General features: G+C 42.5%; 1 protein-coding gene across 1 annotated transcript in view; it reads left to right on the top strand.

The window, feature by feature from the left end:
* The window catches only part of ATRNL1 (attractin like 1), a 1590902-nt gene that overhangs the window by 501979 nt on the left and 1065909 nt on the right, over positions 1-23014 (top strand). Inside the window, 1 exon segment of the mRNA XM_030202658.1 lies at positions 3480-3598. Coding sequence (XP_030058518.1) covers positions 3480-3598 — 119 coding nt within the window.

The raw sequence follows: 23014 nt of genomic DNA, 5'->3' as shown, positions 1-23014 counted from the left end.
ATAATGTGGATAGAAATTTCATCTGTTAAGGGAAAGAGATGGAGTTATACTTCCATCCGCTAGGCCAGATCGAACACAGAGATGATAAAATGTTAGCAGAAATTAGGGAAGCTAGCAAATTTGAAAACAACGTATTATGGGTGATTTTAATTATGAGAACATCAAACAGTTTACAGCTAGGATTATAAACTGTACCGGTCTCCAAACTTCTAAAATAAAAAAAAGAGAAAACAATGTAGAAAAAAGAATCTCAGGGCTGTAAATCTCCCATTGTGTACAGCATGCACAGGATGAAAGCCAAATCAATCACTGGTCAAAGAAAAAAAAAAAAACAAAAACCCTCCACTTTTCAAATTTGAAGCCAACAGAACTCTCCAAACTTTCAAAAATCAGAAAAATGTAGGAAGGAGACCAAAATCAGTTTATGCAGTGAGGTGAAGAAACCCCCTCTAAAAGCTTTAATAAGAAAACAATATAATTCTACCCTTTAACAGATTTCAAAAGAGTCCAGTAATCAAAACAGTAATCCAAAAAAGACTTGAAGCATAACGTTGACGTCATCAGCACGGTTACAGAATGACTTCCAACAGACTCCCTGTTTTGCTTCGGTGCTGCATCAGGGAAACTGCAATCTCTCCTGTTCAAGTGCAATTTATTTTGACAAACGTTGTTGAAATATATCAGCCTGGAAAGGGTTACAAAGGAGTGGAGGAGTGGCCTACTGGTTAAAGCACCAGTCTTGAAATCCAGAGGTGGCTGGTTCAAATCCCACTGCTGCTCCTTGTGATCTTGGGCAAGTCACTTAACCCTCCATTGCCTCAGGTACAAACTTAGATTGTGAGCCCTCCTGAGACAGAGAAATATCCAGAGTACCTGAATGTAACTCACCTTGAGCTACTACTGAAAAAGGTGTGAGCAAAATCTAAATAAATAATAATAACATTCCATATAGAACCCCAAAGAATAGCAAGATTCTGGAATCCTAAAGTGTGACAAGATTCCATTAACAACCAGAGTAACAACTGCAGTGGAGGAGTGGCCTAGTAGTCAGAGCACCAGTCTTGCAAACCAGAGGTGTCTAGTTCAAATTCCATTGCTACTCCTTGTGATTTTGGGCGAGTCACTTAACCATCCATTGCCTCAGGTACAAACTTAGATTGTGAGCCCTCCTGGGACAGAGAAATATCCAGTGTACCCGAATGTAACTCACCTTGAGCTACTACTGAAAAAGGTGTGAGCAAAATCTAAATAAATAATAATAACATTCCATATAGAACCCCAAAGAATAGCAAGATTCTGGAATCCTAAAGTGTGACAAGATTCCATTAACAACCAGAGTAACAACTGCAGTGGAGGAGTGGCCTAGTAGTCAGAGCACCAGTCTTGCAATCCAGAGGTGGCCAGTTCAAATCCCACTGCTGCTCCTTGTGATCTTGGGCAAGTCACTTAACCCTCCATTGCCTCAGGTACAAACTTAGATTGTGAGCCCTCCTGGGACAGAGAAATATCCAGAGTACCTGAATGTAACTCACCTTGAGCTACTACTGAAAAAGGTGTGAGCAAAATCTAAATAAATAATAATAACATTCCATATAGAACCCCAAAGAATAGCAAGATTCTGGAATCCTAAAGTGTGACAAGATTCCATTAACAACCAGAGTAACAACTGCAGTGGAGGAGTGGCCTAGTAGTCAGAGCACCAGTCTTGCAAACCAGAGGTGTCTAGTTCAAATTCCATTGCTACTCCTTGTGATTTTGGGCGAGTCACTTAACCATCCATTGCCTCAGGTACAAACTTAGATTGTGAGCCCTCCTGGGACAGAGAAATATCCAGTGTACCCGAATGTAACTCACCTTGAGCTACTACTGAAAAAGGTGTGAGCAAAATCTAAATAAATAATAATAACATTCCATATAGAACCCCAAAGAATAGCAAGATTCTGGAATCCTAAAGTGTGACAAGATTCCATTAACAACCAGAGTAACAACTGCAGTGGAGGAGTGGCCTAGTAGTCAGAGCACCAGTCTTGCAATCCAGAGGTGGCCAGTTCAAATCCCACTGCTGCTCCTTGTGATCTTGGGCAAGTCACTTAACCCTCCATTGCCTCAGGTACAAACTTAGATTGTGAGCCCTCCTGGGACAGAGAAATATCCAGAGTACCTGAATGTAACTCACCTTGAGCTACTACTGAAAAAGGTGTGAGCAAAATCTAAATAAATAATAATAACATTCCATATAGAACCCCAAAGAATAGCAAGATTCTGGAATCCTAAAGTGTGACAAGATTCCATTAACAACCAGAGTAACAACTGCAGTGGAGGAGTGGCCTAGTAGTCAGAGCACCAGTCTTGCAATCCAGAGGTGGCCAGTTCAAATCCCACTGCTGCTCCTTGTGATCTTGGGCAAGTCACTTAACCCTCCATTGCCTCAGGTACAAACTTAGATTGTGAGCCCTCCTGGGACAGAGAAATATCCAGAGTACCTGAATGTAACTCACCTTGAGCTACTACTGAAAAAGGTGTGAGCAAAATCTAAATAAATAATAATAACATTCCATATAGAACCCCAAAGAATAGCAAGATTCTGGAATCCTAAAGTGTGACAAGATTCCATTAACAACCAGAGTAACAACTGCAGTGGAGGAGTGGCCTAGTAGTCAGAGCACCAGTCTTGCAATCCAGAGGTGGCCAGTTCAAATCCCACTGCTGCTCCTTGTGATCTTGGGCAAGTCACTTAACCCTCCATTGCCTCAGGTACAAACTTAGATTGTGAGCCCTCCTGGGACAGAGAAATATCCAGTGTACCCGAATGTAACTCACCTTGAGCTACTACTGAAAAAGGTGTGAGCAAAGTCCAAATAAAGATTCTAGAATTCTAAAGAACAAGATTCCGTGCAGAATTTCAAAGTGTAGCAACATTCCATGTAGAACCCCAAAGAGTAACAAGACTCTTTGAAGTGGAGTAGTGGCCTAGTGGTTAGAGCACAGGTCTTGCAAACCAGAGGTGTCTAGTTCAAATTCCATTGCTACTCCTTGTGATTTTGGGCGAGTCACTTAACCCTCCATTGCCTCAGGTACAAACTTAGATTGTGAGCCCTCCTGGGACAGAGAAATATCCAGAGTACCTGAATGTAACTCACCTTGAGCTACTACTGAAAAAGGTGTGAGCAAAATCTAAATAAATAAATATTTAAGTAGACATATATTCCCATGGTAAGATGGGGAATACACGCCTAAATATTCAGTCTACTAAACCAAACCCATACCACTCCCCCTTGAAATCCCTGCGTCCTGGTCATCTCTACATACAAATAGCAAGCGTACGTGATTTACAAGGGTAAATGCCGCTCTTTGCACATGGGCATGCTTTCAAAATGGCCTCCAGTGTGTGTTTTGAGTGGCTGTATTAAAATTTCAACCCTGTTTTCCCCTTTATTAAATATTTTAACATTCTATTTTGTGTTCAATCTGTTTTGCAGCTCCTGCTGATGACAGATGTTACAGGAACATGGACTGTGCAAGCTGTACAGCTAACACCAATGGTTGCCAGTGGTGTGATGACAAGAAATGTATTTCGGTGACCAGTAACTGCAGCGTGGTAAGTAACACGGACCATGGGCATTTCTCAATCACCATCAGAAGGTTGGCCAACCTACAGTTGGAACATCATCTATCAGAACTAGTTGGAACCTATGTAAACATTTCTGTGAATGAACAATCAGATGAATAAATATATAAGGTTTATCAGAGGCTGAAGTCACACTGAATATAAATATTGATCTATTTATTTAGGTTTTTTTTTAAATATGTTTATTCCTAAAACCAAAGTAATGACAAGATATGTGGCCTGATTGTGTGAACTTAGGGAATAGATATATTGCTGTGCAAAAAGAGATGAGATTATTAGGAGATTTTTTTTATAGTGCACTCCATATGAGTGTGCAAGTCTCTAAGTAGTACAAAATATTTTGGGGGGTTTTTTTCAGCTACACATCTTGCACAGATTAAAACCTATGTTATCTGCATATGACTTTACAACTGTTGTGCAAAGTTTGATATTGTCTCAGTTGGATTATTGCAACGCCCTGTCCCTTGGTTTATCATCTTCACGACTCAGGGCATTTCAAGCGGTACAGAATACCGCAGCACAGCTTATTATTGGTGCATCAAATTTTTTGCATATATTACCGGTTCTTAGGAATTTGCATTGGCTACCAATTATTCAGCTTGTTCAATGTAAAGTGTTGGTCTTGGTTCATCAAGCCATTTTACGCTGTTACCTCTTTGTACTTTAAACATGTCCGCAAAGTGTACCTTCCAAAAAGGCATTTAAGATCAGAAAATGCGATGTGGCTACCCTTAGATCCAGTGGTGCAGATTCCCTATGTGGAAACTGGAACATCTTCCTTTACTGTTGCCGGTACGCAGCTGTGGAACGTTCTTACAGGACACTTGCGTCTTTGTAGTAATGTGATCAAATTTAAGAAACTTCTCAAAACACAGTTGTTTAAGGCTGCATTTTATTTAGTTTTTGGAACATTATGCCCTCTGGTACAACATGAATTGAACTGTGATTTTGTATTTAAAAAAACGTGTCTGTTTGTACGTTAGGTTCTATATAATATGATGATTAGGTTCGTTTGTAAACCACTTAAGAGGCATATTTTCAAAGCACTTAGACGTACAAAGTTACCTAGTCTAAGTGCTTTGAAAATGAGCCTTTTGGTCAATTAAGTGGTATTTAAGTTTTTTATGTTTTAGCAATTTATTAACCAATGACAAACACAATAACATCATAGCCACGTGCAACATTTTACATCAGATTTCTCCCCAATCCCATTCCCCACCCCCCTGCCCATCCCTTAGTCCCCCCTTCCCTGAGGTCAAACAGTAATCGAGCTCTTATAAATGGAGAAGTCTCTTACGTGCCACTGGGTGGAGTGTGGTCAGAAATCTGCGCCATGTACTATTAAACTGTCTCTTTGCAGCCGCATAGGAGGCCTTGCGCAAGCCGCAATGTTCCAGCTTTAATAAGTCCATCATATTTGTTCTCCACACACCCAAGAGAGGTCCATGAGCCTCTCTCCAGCATAATAGAATCACTTTTTTCCCTATTAGTATCGATTTATGTAAAAATTGTTTCAAGCCCGATGGGGGTCTATCTCCAAGTTGAAATTCACCAAAAAGAATTAAAGATGAAACTTGAATACTCCGCTTCCAGAGCTGAGATGCTGTGTCCACAACCTGCTTCCAAGACACCTGAGTGGGCAAACAGTGCCAAAACATGTGCGCTAGCGTGGCTAGTTCTTGTGAACATTTAGGACAATTACCATTAGAGCCCATCATTGCTCTATAAGCTCTCCTCGGTGATATGTAGAGCCTTAGAGCAAACTTATATTGCAGTTCCCAGTGCCTCGGAAATGCCTCTTGTCTTTGAATGTTAAGTAGATGCGTGCGAAACTGCTCTTCAGTCAGTGTGTTTTGTAAATCTTCTGTCCAATTACATGTTAGTTGTGTGAAATTCAGCTCCTCTGTCGTGTCTTTAAGGTATCTGTGATGGAAACGCAAAGGTATAGCAGTACTAGCACTCAGTGTGAGGGCATCGTTTAGAACGTCTTGTACATCCTCCGTCAAGTTGGTCCACCCCAGCGAAAAAATATAATGTTGTATCTGTAAGTACTCAAACCAGTCTGTGGATGGTAGGCCAAATGATTGCTTAATATCTGAAAAGGGTTTTATAACTCCTTCTTCCATGAGAATTTGACTTAGATATTTTACTCCCTGCGTTTTCCAACACCGGAACACCGGTGAGTTTTTACTAGCTGGGAAATCCGGATTCCGGTGTATGGGCAATTATGGGGTGCTCGCTGCGGAGAATCCATGCCTCCGACAGAGCCATCTCCAGTTCGCTGTAGCGGACAGCAACAATGGGTTTCGCACCAATTCTTTAACTTGCTCCGGGTATTGTGTGTAATAGCCAGCTGAGATGAATTGTCGGCACCAAGGCCTCCTCTGTTAGTCGATCTGAAAAATCGCTAGTCTCTACTATCCAGTCTCTCATGTGTGGTATTTAAGTTTTTATGTTTAAACTGTTTTATTGACGATTATCACAATACAGATTAACTTAGAATATTCATATAGCATTGCTTGATATACAAAACAGCATTCTTACAACATATTCAACATCGCCAAACACTTTTCTTCCCCATTTTTCTCCCCCCTCCCCTCTTAACAATTCCTTGTCAAGTGCTAATATTAGATGTTAAATGACTTTTGTTCCTAATCATACACTTTAAATACCTCGTTAGATGAAATAGTGCTTATCACAAAATATCAGAAATCTAAACATCAAAGTTCTAGAGCACTGCCAAGCTTTAGCCATATACATCTCACTCAACCCCTCCAACCCCCCACCCAATACCTCCCCCCCTTGCAAGCAGAATTCCACTCTAGACTAAATTTACTACTCCAGGCTACCCATACTCTCCATTATTCCACTATTTATCAGGCATTAACAAGCAGACTACGTCCCCTTGGGCTGAGAGTTTGCAGGTATGGTGTCCAAATCTGTAGAAAACGTACTCTGCGCTTAGGCGATTGTTTTGAATCCCTAGCCTCCCAAGAGGCCAGGAGATGCACCTGATTGCGCCAATGCCAATAAGCTGGCCCTTCCGATGAGACCCAGTATTGCATAATGCATTTCCGAGCTACCAAGCTCAGCTTCCTGCATAACATTATAGCAGGGGCACCTAATGGAGCAAACGCTCTTGGTTGATCCAACAGAAACTGCCTCTCCGTTCCTTGAATTCTATTCCCCAATCGAATCAAAATCCCTCTTACCCTCTGCCAGAACATGCGCACCTTGGGGCATTGCCATAATGCATGATATAATGAGCTGGGACCCCCTCCGCATTTAGAACACCCCGAGTTGTCCGGCCCCAACATATGAGCCAGTTGTGCTTTAGACATATACCCCCGAAGGACCACTCTATAACCACACTCCCTCAGCCTCTCATCTGTTACCAATGCCCGGATGCCCTTCAAGGTAGCTGACACATCCCATGTTGCCAGTGAGGTCCCAAGATCTTGTTCCCATTTTCGCTTAAGATCAACATATTGCCTCTGGGACCTACGCCTAGCCAGTGCCCCATACAATGCTGATACAGATTGCTTCTCTGTCTGCAACTCCTCAAAGAAGACCCTTAGCAGTTCCCCCATCCGCCCCCTCAGGGGTGCCTGGCTCAGGGATTTCATATAGTGTCGGACCTGTGCATAGGCAAATCTATTGCCCCAAGCTGAACCCACTTTATCTTGAAGAGTGTCAAATGTTATCATTTCCCCATTTTCCAATAACAGGTGTTCCAATCTTGTGATGCCCAGCCCTTGCCATCTGCCAAATGTCGGGTTGTCTATCCCTGCTTCAAAAACAGGATTACCTACGATTGGGATTTGATCTGTAACGTGTGGTTGGCCCCCCATTTGCCGCATCCACCACTGCCACGCCTCCCGAAGGGGCTGTAGTATTATACTTTTTTTAAATTTAGAAGGGAGCCGACTGCGAGGTAAATGGAGCAATGCTAATATATCATATGGAGCAAAAAAGGCTTCCTCCAAGCCCATAGGTGTATAATACTGCGTGGTATTCACCACATCTCCTAGATGACGCAACAAACACGCCTGATTATATAGGAACACATCCGGGATACCCATTCCCCCCTGTCTCCAGCTCCCTATTAACATGTTTTGGCTAACTTTGGGCTTTTTGCCTGCCCAGCAAAATCGACTAAAAAGACGCATCATCCGTTTCAAATCAGTCCGTGATAGGCGCATGGGTAGGGTTTGAAGGATGTACAACCAGCGCGGAAACAGCACCATTTGGACTAAATGTATCCGTCCCATTAATGACAGTGGAAGACTCATCCAAGAGTCCAATTTAGCTTTAGTATGTTCCAGTATGATTTTAACATTCAACTGATATAAGTCTGAAGTATTCATTGTGAGTCGGATTCCTAAATATTTAAAAGACTCTCTAGCCCATCTCAATGGAAATTCAGGATCCCAGTCCCTCTGGTTCACCTCTGGCGAAGCCAGAGCTTCTGACTTATCTAGATTGATTCGGAAACCTGAGTAGTCTCCATATTCACGAAAGGTTTCCAATAACGTGTCTAAGGATTCCCTTGGGTTTGTGAGATGTACCAAAATGTCATCCGCAAATGCTGCGATCTTAAACATGTGGGTCCCTAAGCCGACTCCCCGGATCAAAGGGTTTGCCATGATATCTCTGATAAGGGGATCTAAAACTAAAACAAAGAGAAGAGGGGACAAGGGGCACCCCTGCCTTGTGCCTCTCCTGATACAGAAACTTTCCGATTCTATCCCGTTCACTCTCAAGGTGGCACATGGGTTGGCATATAAAGCGTGAATTGCCTCAACAAATCTCCCTGAAAATCCATAATGTTCCAGCGTATCAAAAAGGAACTTCCAGTGAACCTTATCAAAGGCCTTTTCCGCATCGAAGCTGATCAACAACGATGCTACCTTCGCCTGCGAGCTGTGCTCTAGTGATGTCAATATTGCTCTCAAGTTTTTACTCACTGCTCTACCTCCCACAAAACCCACCTGACTTTCGTGAATCAACCGAGGGAGCAACCTCGCCAGTCTATTAGCCAAGATTTTTGCCAACAACTTGGTATCATAATTTAATAGGGAGATAGGCCGGTACGATGTCGGCTCCAGAGGGTCCCTCCCCGGCTTCAACAAGACTATTATTTGAGCCCTATTCAAATCAGGGGGTAACCTCTGTCTATCTATCAGTTGGTTCAAAAATCTAGTAATTGCGGGTATAACTCCTCCTTCCATCAATTTATAGAATTCTCCTCTTAAACCATCAGGTCCCGGGGCTTTCAATCGCGGGCTGCGGGCTATAACCATACTAACTTCGTCCTCAGTGATTAATTGGTTAAGACTGTCCAACTCTTGTATTGTAAGCTTTGGTAAAGCTAAATTTTCTAAGTACATCTGATTTAATAGGCCGTCTTCCTCTGGGGAAGCGTACAGCCCTTGATAAAAGGTCCGAAAAATCTCACAGATTGCTTTGTCTGATGTGTGGAGCCCTCCCCCCCTTTGCCTCAGTGCCAGAATGTTCTTAGTCCCTCCCGGTATTTAAGTTTTTAAAATAAATAAATTGAAACATATGGGAACATAGAAACATAAAATACGATGGCTGAAAAAGAGCTTGTGGCTGATCAAGTTTGTTCCATGAATCTGCCTGCCTTTCTATAAATAAATATTTCCTTAGATTCATTATTTACCTTCTTTCATCCTCATCCTATGACTCCTTGTTCCCAACCTTTGTTTCCAGTGAACGAGATATGACACCTGTGTGTTTATACCTCGGAGGTATTTAAATGTCCCTTTCATATTTCCCCTTGCCTACCTGTCCCTTCTAGCTATACTTGTTTAGATCCTTAAATCTTTCCACATGTGCTTTGTGCCAAAGACCGTGGACCGTTTCAATAGCTGCTCTCTGAACCAACTCTTTCCAGTTTATATCTGTCACAACCTGGGGTGAGCCCTTGGGCTGCAGCCGAGTTGACGCAACCTAGCCAATCTGAGGGTTGGCTAGGCCCCGACTGGCAGTGGGCAAGACACCTTTCAAGGCTGGCTTGAAGACAGGGCTGGAGCTTGGTGACAGGACTGTAGCTTGGAGTTAAGGCTAGAGCTGGAAGACAGGAAGCAGGGCAGGAACAAAGCTGGAGCAAGATACAGGCAGGATCAGTTGGCAAACTGGAACAAGGCTCAACACACACTAGACAACTCTAGGAGACCTATTGCAAAGGCACTGGCTGGAAAACAGGAACTTCCTTAAATACTACTGAAGAGGAAGTGATGACATCAGCCAGTGCCCTTTTGCAGAGCTATAAAGGAAGTGCTGGGTTTCATTAAACAGATCCTTCTTGGCATGGGATGCTGCTGGAGATCACAGAGAACAGATGAGGGACATGACAGTATCCTTCTGAAGGTGCAGCCTCAGAATTGCTTACTGTACTCCAAATGAGTTCTCACTTACAAAGAGGCTCCATCACTTTTCCCCGCTGATCTTCCCATCATCTTATCTATCTGTTTAGGCTCCTAAGATCATCAGATATGGCCATCCCCTCAGAACATAAGCCATTTGCCACTACATTTGTTTCCTCCTACTCAATTGTTATTTTTTTGGTGTCCATAAAAGATATTTCCCTTTTCTATTTCTATTCAAGTATTTAGTGTTTTACTTATGGAAGGGCTTCGTCGAACTACAGTACAGTCTCAATTATCCATCCTTTGCTAATCCGACCATCCTGCATAACCCATAACCAGCAGACCCCCGGTGATGTCTTTGCGTCACCGTTAAGAAGTGCATACTTCTCTTCTTGTTTTCTGGCTTCACATGCTGTAAGGAAGCCATGCTTTTGATTTGAGACCGTGCTTCTCTGCAAGGGAACCATGCTTTGCAGCTGATACTCCTTCAGGTACCCCTTTTCACTGTTAAACGGTATGCAGCTTCTCTTCCATTGAAGACGTTATAAGCTGAGACCTTGCTTTTACAGCATGGTGACAATTTTTTGCCATCGTTTTCTGTATTATCCAACTTTTCATTTATCTGACAACGGTTCAGCCCCATTTATGTCAGATAATCAAGACTGTAACCGTTCCTAATTATCTTAATTGAAAGCTGTGGCGAAACAGGGAATTTTCCTGCTTGTAAATAGTATATCTATTTTTTATGATGTGCATTTCTCTTGTTTGACCAGCAGATGGTGTCTGTCCTTTGTTAAGTTGTTACAGAAGTGACAGTTTTTCTTCCCTCCTAAGCTGAGGAGAAGTAATCTGCACTGCTGTTGGTCAGAAGCTCCTCAGTGTTTATGCTCTGAGCTTTGATTGAATCTGCTGGAAATTTTTAGTCTCAGTATGGGAGCACAGAGGTAAACATCTGTGTCCTGAAACCCTGTTCAAGACTTGTGAGCAGTTAATTTCCTGAAGCTTCTCAGTCATTACCCAGATAGTGACAAAGTTAGACAGTTTTAATATTTTACCATCTGTTTTACTACTACTACTACTACTATTTAGCATTTCTATAGCGCTACAAGGCATACGCAGCGCTGCACAAACATAGAAGAAAGACAGTCCCTGCTCAAAGAGCTTACAATCTAATAGACAAAAAATAAATAAAGTAAGCAAATCAAATCAATTAATGTGAACGGGAAGGAAGAGAGGAGGGTAGGTGGAGGCGAGTGGTTACAAGTGGTTACGAGTCAAAAGCAATGTTAAAGAGGTGGGCTTTCAGTCTAGACTTAAAGGTGGCCAAGGATGGGGCAAGACGTAGGGCCTCAGGAAGTTTATTCCAGGCGTAGGGCGCAGCGAGACAGAAGGCGCGAAGTCTGGAGTTGGCAGTAGTGGAGAAGGGAACAGATAAGAAGGATTTATCCATGGAGCGGAGTGCACGGGTAGGGGTGTAGGGAAGGACGAGTGTGGAGAGATACTGGGGAGCAGCAGAGTGAGTACATTTATAGGTTAGTAGAAGAAGTTTGAACAGGATGCGAAAACGGATAGGGAGCCAGTGAAGGGTCTTGAGGAGAGGGGTAGTATGAGTAAAGCGACCCTGGCGGAAGATGAGACGGGCAGCAGAGTTTTGAACCGACTGGAGAGGGGAGAGGTGACTAAGTGGGAGGCCAGCAAGAAGCAGATTGCAGTAGTCTAAATGAGAGGTGACAAGGGTGTGGATGAGGGTTTTGGTAGAGTGCTCGGAAAGAAAGGGGCGGATTTTACAAATGTTGTAAAGAAAGAAACGACAGGTCTTGGCGGTCTGCTGGATATGAGCAGAGAAGGAGAGAGAAGAGTCAAAGATGACCCCAAGGTTTTATATGATTCACTGTTCTAATTTTGTGACAGTAAACCTTATTAACTTTTTGGCTCTGTTGTCCTGGACTGATTAAGAATCCTGGTGGTTTAGGCCTGTGGAAGGAGGATGCTAGTGTAGAGCACAAGCAGCAGGTGAATGCAGACCTGAGCAATGCTGGGGACAGACCCTCCAGGTGGCTGCGATGTTAGCCCCAGGCGGGTGCTAGTTGTCCACGACAAAAGCCCTCCTCAGTAGGTTTGCCAAACTATTTTGGAAGATGATTCATCCCTTCAATAGATGCCACCTCTGCTTCTTGGAATACTATTGTTGTACCATAGTCCAGGAAGCCAAAACACTGTTGATATCATTTATGCAGCTGAGCCTTCAAGAGGGTTGGTGGGAGCGATGGACAGGATTAGGGGTTGAATTGAATCTGTTAATTCCGGTTGTTTGTGGTGAATATATTCCTGTTAGTGATTACGAATGGATTTTATGGTAAAGGATTCCCTGTGCTTGTTATATAGCAGAAGATCCTGGAACTGAGTCTTTATGCTTATTATATTAAAAAAAGCTTCCAGGATCTGAGTCCCTGTAGTTATTATGTAATAGAAGCTCCTGAGGGCTGAGTTCCCTGTACTTATAACATAGTAAATGACGGCAGATAAAGACCTGAATAGTCCATCCAGTCTGCCCAGCAGTCACACTTATTGTCAATTCATGATTAAATCATGAAATGAGTATGATGGTCTTTCCTTGGCATTTCTGGGGCACAGAGCATAGAAGTCTGCCTGGTCCTGTCCTTACCTTCTAACTACTGGAATTGCTGTCGAAGCCCACTCCAGCCTATCCGTCGTGTCATTTGCGGGACATAACACCATGAAAGTCTGCCCAGCACTGTCCTCAGGTTCCAGCCACTGAAGTTGCTGTCAAAGCCCTTTCTAGCCCATCCTAAACTGGATTGCCATACAACGGGACGCAGACCGTACAAGTATGCCTGGTACCAGCCCTAGTTCATCACAGCTGGAGTCGCAATTTAAGCATCACTCGACAAATCCACATACATGCAGCCATTTAAGTTCAGGGTTTTTTTATTTTTTTATTTTTTTTTTATTTTATTAGTATTAATCATTATTTAACAACAAATTTTTGTATTAGCATTAGGCAATGAAAAGGAAATAATAAAACTAAGAATAAATTTTAAGGCCTATTCGTCCACAATTAAGGAAATTGGTTCCAAAATACAGAAAGTTATATTACAAACATCAATAAAAAGGAAAAAGAAAAAAACAAAATCCCACCTTTTGCATATCTCGGGGTTACCGATCCCAGCCTGCTATTTACGGGGGGCACATAGTATTCGTATCTACTCTAGCATCAAGAAATTCCTTTAACTGTTTAGGGTCTACAAATTGAAACTGATTACCCTCAAGCATCAAATTACAAGTACAAGGAAAACGTAATACATAGTTAAACCCCAAGGCCAACACCTTAGGACGCAGTTCTAAAAAAGCCCTGCGTCTAACCTGAGTAGGCCTTGAAAGGTCAGGAAAAACACGAACCTTTGAACCCATAAACAAGTTTTCTAAGTGTCTTAAAGAAAGTCTCAGTATAGCATTGCGATCAGGCTCCAACACAAAGGTAGCAAGCAGAGTAGACCTCTGCGTAATTATCTCCAATGAACTCTCAAGGAATGAAGTTAAGTTCATTTCATCCCCCACCCTTGGGAGATTTCGGCCGTCTCCCTGTGGGTTCCAGATGTAATAGGCCCTTGTTATGGGGGGCAATGAATCTTTGTCCATTCCAAGAATGTCCACGATATATTTCTTGACCATTTCAAGAGGTGAAATTAAAGGAGACTTAGGGAAGTTTAGGAACCTAAGGTTAAACCTACGAATCTGGTTTTCAAGGTATTCGGTCCGTTTATGAAGGAAAATGTTATCTTTAACCAAGGCATTCTCTAAACTTCCCATCTCTTGTAGTTTAGTATTCAAATTTTCCATTTTAGTGGCCTGTTGTGCTGCTACCTGTGCCTGGAGTAGCGCAGCTTCAGAAAGAGTTCTTATATTTTCAGTATTCTTTTTTAAAGTAGGTTGCATGGAGATTTGAATGTCATGTACCATATCCCATAGTGACTCTAAGGTCACAATTGCAGGTCTCACCACACCAGTCATTCCAGGAAGGGATTGAGCCTGTTCACCAACCTGAGAAAGTTTTGAAACAGTATCGAGTGGAAGTACCTGTATAGCTGCTTGAAAAAGTACTTCTCTAGGCTGGGAAACATGTTCTATCACCGCAGACCCTTCCTCGAGGAGGTTAGGCTGAGCGTCACCGTTCGCCGTTCCTGCTTGGGCTGCCAGTAATTCCCTTCCGGGTTGAGGCGGAGCAATGCGCTCAACGGGGCTCAGGGAAGCCCCGTTCGCGCTCTCAATCGATGCTAACGCGTCGAGAGCGGCAGAGGGGGTCGAGGTTCCCCGAGGTCCCGGCTGCTGGCTAGGAAACTGCAGGGTCGTCTGTCGCAACGCTATGGACGCCCCGGGAGCCGAGGAATGCTCCCTGACTTTCCCCCTTCGTTTCCCCATCTAGGAGACCTCAAAGGCAGCGAAATCGGCAGCGAACACCGGAGTCTCTTCGGCAGCAAACTCAGGTGCATCCGGTCACAGCGCCATCTTGGAACCATCTTCAGGGTTTTTTTTAATATCATCTATTTTCTAATTAGAGATCTTCTGTGTTCATCCCACTCTGTTTTTAATTCTGAGGCCTTTTTTATAGGGTAGGCCTCAGAGTCCCAATCCCTCTCTTATAGCTCAGCAGAAGCCTCTGGAAACCAAGTCCCTGCATGTATCTTACATCTAAGTTCCATGAGGCTGAGTTCCTGCTCTTATTATATAACAGAAACCTTGAGGAGCTGAGTCTGTTTTTACAGTACTGTAAAACTGGAACAGCATTAACATTTTAAAATGGTTTGAGGACATATGAAAACGGAGTGATTCCCTCCCCCATTGTATTTCATGAATTTACTCTACAGCAAGCCTGGGATGTTCAGGGGAGATTGAGGAAGAGTCTCAGGGTGGGAATTTGAGTAGGAGCTGATCCATGGGACAGTAGTAAATAACCAAAAGCTATCTGTGAGCGATGCAGGACTGCTGCGTATTTGCTCATTCCAGTCTGACTAATTGATTTCCCTCTTGTAGGATGGCTTTTAAACATCGGTTTGAGGCAGAACATTACTATGTAAATTAACTATTGGATTTGCATTTACATTCAGCTAATGAGATTTTTAGGGAAACAGTGGGCGATAGGGATTGAAGAAAAATAAGAGTTGGGAATTGGGGAATGAAACACAGAATAGAATAACGAAAAAAATGTCAGAAGAATCCAGTGGTTTGAGTTTCTGTGCAAGCCTCCCCTGCTAGTTCTTTGGAATCAGTCTTTGTTTCTTGTACAGCAGTGTGGTTGTAGAGCTATTAATATTAACACAAAGGCCATCTAACATACCCACTGTCCATTGCATACTGCTATTGAGACAGACATGGGGAAGCCTCTGTTTGCCCTGGGATTGATAGCATGGAATGTTGCTACTCTTTGGGATTCTAGAATCTTGTTACTGTTTGGGATTCTGGAATGTTGCTACTCTTTGGGATTCTAGAATGCTGTCACAATTCAAGTTTCTGCCAGGTACTTGTGACCTAGACTGACGACTGTTGGAAACAGGATTCTGGACTAGATGGACCATTGGTCTGACCCAGTATGGCTTTTTGTCTGTTCCTTCCTATTTTTCATAGGTCAGCGAGATCAAAATTGAGTCATACAGGTTGGGATGTGCTCAATTTTCCTCTTTATTCTATAGAAGGCCCTGCCAAACAGAGGGCTATTTTTAAAAATATGTTGTGGTAATTTGAATAAAACAGTGTAACATAGCAGTTGCAGGTAACAACAAAAAAAAAGATAACATTTATTAAAGCTATAAGCTCAAGGGTCCTGTTCCATCCACAGGTAGTGTTGCAGGAATTGATGCATGAATTTATGATACTTCAGGAGTCAGACAGCACACCAGAATGAGAGAGAAATCTTCTTTATTTGCCAGCAAACAAAGTAGAACATCAGCATTAAGTCTCTTCTTCTCTTCCTCAGCTCTCTGTGTCTTTGTGGCTTCTGTCTCAGCTGCTTCTCTTCTTCTGCTGTCTTCTCCTTCTTCTGTCTGTTCCTTCTGTCCTTCTTTCTGACGTAAGCTGCTTCTGCTCCCACTTAAATACAGTTCTATCTAGCCTAGCCTAGCCCCCTTACTCTCCAATTGGTTAAGGAATAGATTGATTACCTTGCCACAACCAATCATCTCTATACAAATATCAGTTACATAGGTTCCAGACATCCTAAACTGACCTATGACCTGGGGGCCCCTCAAGCTAGACATTTGGGCTCCAGAACTCCTACATGTTATTATGATTGATTTCTCATATTCCTAATACTAACTGCTAACTAAACTCTGGCATTCATTAAAGGGGTCAAGGGCCAGTCTTACTTAATGGCATACATATCAGTTATTACTTTCAAGACCATTTCTACATTTTACCTATAATTAATCAAGGAGAAGAGAGCTGACTAGTCCTTACCTTTTTCACCTATCAGCTTATACATTGAACCAGCCAGAACTGCAGAATAACTTAAAACACATGTTGGCCTCTTCACTGCAGTCTAATCTTACTTAGAACGTCAGACAAAGAATGATACAGAATTTAAAAAGGTTTCCTACATATTAACTACACAGAATACATATTCTAAAATAAGCATAATCACATTCCCTATAAAACAAATCTAGACATCAGGAATATCTACATATTAAGCACTTCTAAATAGTATTTCAGCCTATTCTTAAACTACAATATGTCATATGTCTGGCTCATGCCTGCTTGCAAAAACTATTCAGTATGCCTAATAGTATACAGATGTTGAGCTAGCCTTCATCATTCACAAGGGACAGAGTTTCATTTCTCACTGACCTTTCTAACCTTTAGCTCAGTAGAGCTAGATTCTAATAATCTGAACCATCTGGCATTCCTTCACTTTAGTTGCAAGGTAAAAAGTTGGAATTCAAATCACCAAGCTTTTAAACCCCAGATTTTTAAACAGACTTAACCCTTCATATGATTTCTCAGAATTAATCAATTTCTTTTGCCCACTGCCTCAGTAGGAGAAAAAGGCAACACAAAACTAGCCTGTAAATTTTTTCCTGGTTCCTCAAAGTTACCAGTGTAGTCTCTAGCAATTACTCCGATCAAAAATACAAAGAGTTCAAATGGAGCTTGGCCTACCTGACTGTAGCAGTTGCAGTTCACACATAGGTGGTTAAGGCGTATTCTGTGGGCGGTGGACTTTTGAAGCTGTTTTATTGATATTCAGTTTTGATTTAATGATATTTATATCTACATATGGGATGCTTGCAAATAAATTAAAAAGCTGTAAGTAAAAATAAAAATCTTTTGTCCTCCAGCTTTTAAGGCATTGCCTATCCAACTAGAACAGCTTTTGACTTTTTGCAGATGGACCACGCATTATTTCTAATAATCGTTTACTATTGCTTTCAATAGCGTTTGCTAATGTTTTGGGTGTACTTGTGACTCCAGCTACTGCCAGCAAGCTACGCCTACTGGCTTCAACCCATATAATTGGGCTTGATAGCCTCGTACCATCTCCTGTTCTCAATCTAACCTCCTCGATTGTAGCACCACCACCCACTTGCAACAGTGCATTTGGAGGATTCCTACTCAGCTTTCTACTACTACTGCTTAACATTTCTAGAGTGCTACTAGGGTTACGCAGCGCTGTACAGTTTAACAAAGAAGGACAGTCCCTGCTCGAAGGAGCTTATAATCTAAAGGACGAAATGTCAAGTTGGGGCAGTCAAGATTTCCTGAATAGAGGTGTAGTGGTTAGGTGCTGAAGGCGACATTGAGCTTAGAGGGAGCAGTGCCCCTCCCCCCCCCCCCCCCCCCCCCCCCCCCCCGAAAAGTAACTTTTCCTCTCAGCCTCTCTTCTTGCATTGGAAGTGAAGCTAAGGAATTGCTTAAGGTAAGAAAATGGTGGGGATAACACTTGCAAGACTATTTATTTGGATTTATTAACCGTCTTTATGAAGTGATTCATCTAAAGCAGTGTACAGCACATATAACTTAACGTAAACAACTTACGTTGTATTAACAGCATTAACAAGAGTAAAATTACCAAATGTCATCATAATGCAATACTTAGAAGTTGGAAATAGAAAATTAAATCCCAATACTTGAACTGGACATAACGTAACGCTTCCTCCTTTCTATTCCCTTGTGTGTCTGTCACACATGCACCTTATTATACCATAATATCACTCTGTATTTGTCATACTGGAAAGGCGATCGCCTCACGGTACTACGTAAGCCACATTGAGCCTGCAAATAGGTGGGAAAATGTGGGATACAAATGCAACAAACAAATAAATAAATAAATGATAGTAAGGACTAAATTCTATAAATCACGCCTAACAAATTGGTGACAAAAAAAAAAAAAAAATCAGTTAACGCTATTCTATAAACTGCGCTTAAAGTTAGGTGTCACTTATAGAACAGTACTTAGCACATTTAGGCATGATCATTTACACCAATGAAACCTTGGTGTAAATCCCTGTGTCTAAATTAGGCATATAGCCCCTTTATTCTGTAACAATGCAAGTATATTAAAGGAACACTCCTGATCCGCCCATGACCCTCCCATGTTTGCGTACCCTTTTTGGGTCGTGCGGATCGAGCTACCTAAATTTACGCATGTAAAAATTAATGCCAGTTAGCACTGATAATTAATTGTTAGCATTCAATTATCAGCACTAATTGGTTTGTTATTCAATTGCACGCCCAAATTTGCACGCACAGTTTTTTTAGCAACTTTTATAGAATTGGGGGGGGGGGGGGGGGATAAAAACAGCCCAGCAAAGCATCCATAGAAATCTGATAAAACGGGGATTACTACTACTACTACTATTTAGCATTTCTATAGCGCTACAAGGCATACGCAGCGCTGCACAAACATAGAAGAAAGACAGTCCCTGCTCAAAGAGCTTACAATCTAAAATCGAGTGTAGTACCGGAAGACTGGAGGGTAGCCAATGTTACTCCGATTTTTAAGAAGGGTTCCAGAGGAGATCCGGGAAATTATAGACCGGTGAGTCTGACGTCGGTGCCGGGCAAGATGGTGGAGGCTATTATTAAGAATAAAATTGCAGAGCATATACAAAAACATGGACTGATGAGACAAAGTCAGCACGGATTTAGTGAAGGGAAGTCTTGCCTCACCAATCTAATGCATTTTTTTGAGGGGGTAAGCAAACATGTGGACAATGGGGAGCCGGTTGATATTGTATATCTGGATTTTCAGAAGGCGTTTGACAAAGTGCCGCACGAAAGACTCCTGAAGAAATTGCAGAGCCATGGAATCGGAGGTAGGGTATTATTATGGATTAAGAACTGGTTGAAAGATAGGAAGCAGAGAGTAGGATTGCGTGGCCAGTATTCTCAGTGGAGGAGGGTAGTTAGTGGGGTCCCGCAGGGGTCTGTGCTGGGTCCGTTGCTTTTTAATGTATTTATAAATGACCTAGAGATGGGAATAACTAGTGAGGTAATTAAATTCGCCGATGACACAAAATTATTCAGGGTCGTCAAGTCGCAGGAGGAATGTGAACGATTACAGGAGGACCTTGCGAGACTGGGAGAATGGGCGTGCAAGTGGCAGATGAAGTTCAATGTTGACAAGTGCAAAGTGATGCATGTGGGTAAGAGGAACCCGAATTATAGCTACGTCTTGCAAGGTTCCGCGTTAGGAGTTACGGATCAAGAAAGGGATCTGGGTGTCGTCGTCGATGATACGCTGAAACCTTCTGCTCAGTGTGCTGCTGCGGCTAGGAAAGCGAATAGAATGTTGGGTGTTATTAGGAAGGGTATGGAGTCCAGGTGTGCGGATGTTATAATGCCGTTGTATCGCTCCATGGTGCGACCGCACCTGGAGTATTGTGTTCAGTACTGGTCTCCGTATCTCAAAAAAGATATAGTAGAATTGGAAAAGGTACAGCGAAGGGCGACGAAAATGATAGTGGGGATGGGACGACTTTCCTATGAAGAGAGGCTGAGAAGGCTAGGGCTTTTCAGCTTGGAGAAGAGACGGCTGAGGGGAGATATGATAGAAGTGTATAAAATAATGAGTGGAATGGATCGGGTGGATGTGAAGCGACTGTTCACGCTATCCAAAAATACTAGGACTAGAGGGCATGAGTTGAAGCTACAGTGTGGTAAATTTAAAACGAATCGGAGAAAATTTTTCTTCACCCAACGTGTAATTAGACTCTGGAATTCGTTGCCAGAGAACGTGGTACGGGCGGTTAGCTTGACGGAGTTTAAAAAGGGGTTAGATAGATTCCTAAAGGACAAGTCCATAGACCGCTATTAAATGGACTTGGAAAAATTCCGCATTTTTAGGTATAACTTGTCTGGAATGTTTTTACGTTTGGGGAGCGTGCCAGGTGCCCTTGACCTGGATTGGCCACTGTCGGTGACAGGATGCTGGGCTAGATGGACCTTTGGTCTTTCCCAGTATGGCACTACTTATGTACTTATGCCATTTTTTTCTATAGGTTACCACAGTTCTGTGCCTTCATCAGTCTGTTTGTTGTTGTTTATGTTTTTGCGCTATTGGGACATTGGGATGCCAGGTCTGGGAATGTGGTTAGGATCCCTGCTCGTGAACAGTATGTGATCTGGGTGGAGTTCCCAGGAATGCTGGGCTCTGGGAACTCTTATTCTTGGAAATCTGAGTTAGTCTTTTTCATTCGTGTGTTGGTCCTAACCTGTCACAGGTGGTGAAATTCATCTTCTAGAATGTGGGCAACATCACGCACCCAAGTAAATAAACTAAGACTTTGATTCGGCTGAATCGCTTGGGTGCAGATGTGGCCTGCTTGCTGGAGATGAAGCTTATAGATGCGGAACATCTTACACTTAAGCATTCATGAGTGGGGGAGATGTTTTGTTTGTCCTCTGGGGTGCAGCATGGAGGAGTGGCCATCCTATTTTGCAAATCCCCAATTTAGTCCACTTCGGTGTTTAGTGACCTGGCGGGTCGTTACCTACTACTTCAATTAAATCTGCAAGGCCAACAACTCATTTTATTAGCTTTATACAGTCCCAACACTTACGATGCCCAGTTCTTTGCTCAATTGATCTGCCTTTGATCTAGGTTTGATTATTGTCCCCCTGTTTCTCCCCTTTCCCCAGGGTGTGTTTAACAACATACCACCTTGAGTGAATGCCTTCAAAAAGACGGTAAATAAATCCTAATAAATAAATAAATAAATAACTATGTAAGAAGGTAGGCAGGATTAGGTCTGGAGAAGGAAGTTACATGCAGAGATTCCATAATTAAATCTCTGCAGATAATTTATGTCACATACTTTTCATCTACTTCAGTTCTGATGCAGAAATATTTGGAAGCGTGTGTGTGTGTGGGAGGGGCACACCTAGGCCCATAGGGAAGATAGATTTTCTTCTATGGTTCTGATGTATATTTCATCTTTAACTGTAGTAATTTAGCTACTTGATACAATCAATGGTACTAAGTCACTTAGACTACTGCAATGGAATATATGCGGGATGCAAAGAACAAACCTTAAAGAAACTCCAGACTGCCCAAAACACGGCAGCCAGGCTCCCAATCAGCGACACAACGAAACCAAAACTTGCAATGAACATTATATAACTCTTCTTCTCTTGATTCTATAATATGACAACATCACTCTGTATTGGTTTCATCACCGGAGGTGGCTAACACCTCATGGTACTATGTAAGCCACATTGAGCCTGCAAATAGGTGGGAAAAGGTGGGATACAAATGCTACAAAATAAATAAAATCTTTATTGTCCTCCCTTTAATGAGAGGCTGTGGTACACTTACTAGGAGTGTCTAAAAAGCGGGTAGGGGCAGTATTTTGTTTAAGAGTTACATTAGCTTTAGCATTCCCCATGAAAATAACTCCCTTTCTCCCATGCTGTCGGCGCGTGGCAGAGTTTGCTACTGAGATTGCCCTGTGGTTCTGAGCAGACAGATCATCTCACACTGGATGTGTTTATCCTGGTTACACATTTATTGCTTTCTGGGATGCAGAAGTAGATGTACATGAGAAAGATTAGCATTGCCCTTAATAAAATAAATGTTTTTAATATGCAGGGCCTGCATTAGTCATGCTCCAGACTACAGCGAAAGCCATTAGTTGCTCTCATAAAGAATTCATTCAACACCCACAGCCTGTAGGCTTCATGGATTTTGACATTGTAATACAGAGATGTTAACAAGGGGTATTAGGGGAGGACACTGGCAGAGAGCAGATGGTGCTTATTTGCAATTTAAAACTCATCATGGGTTTTTTCAGGCAAATCTGTACATATGCATGACCTGACATTCAGGAGCAAGACAAGAACGTCTGTGCACGCACACCTGTAGCTCATATTTTCCGCTGACCCTGGTGTATCTCACCACCTGTTCAGCACATTTTAATTATTTATTTTATTTTATTTATTTGTTACCTTTGTATCCCACATTTCCCCACCTATTTGCAGGCTCAGTGTGGCTTACATAGCGCCGGAGAGGTGTTTACTGGCTCCGGGGTAAACAAATACAAGGAGATGTTTGTGGTGGGATAGGTTCATGCGATAGGTCCACATAAAAGATTCGTTCAGCGGAAGCGTTTTGTAGTTTCGGTCTTTAGTGATGTTGTGTCGCATGGACTTTGAGGTGAGTTGTACCTGTAAGGAGTGATACTGCTGTATAACGACAGTGTTTCCTAGCCTTGTTTATTCCACGGCAAATCAACTAATGTGTTCACCTTGGACCCTCTGTCTTTTCTTCCCTCCCATCCGACATCACCACCTTCCTTCCTTTTCCTCCACACCCACCGCAGGGCATCAGCACCACCTTCCCCCACAGCATCCTCTGGCATCAACACCATCTTCTCTTGCTTCCCCACAGCCCTGATGTTGCCGTCTTTCTTTCAGCCCACTGAATGGTTTCAGGTCCACAAGAGGAATCAGTTCCGCGTCACTTCTTCTCTGCTGTTACTGCCTC

The sequence above is a fragment of the Microcaecilia unicolor genome, chromosome 5 (assembly GCF_901765095.1).
Source record: "Microcaecilia unicolor chromosome 5, aMicUni1.1, whole genome shotgun sequence".
In the NCBI taxonomy this organism is placed as follows: Eukaryota; Metazoa; Chordata; class Amphibia; order Gymnophiona; family Siphonopidae; genus Microcaecilia; species Microcaecilia unicolor.
The sequence above is the reverse complement of the archived record's forward strand: the minus strand, read 5'-3'. Positions and strand labels throughout refer to the sequence as shown.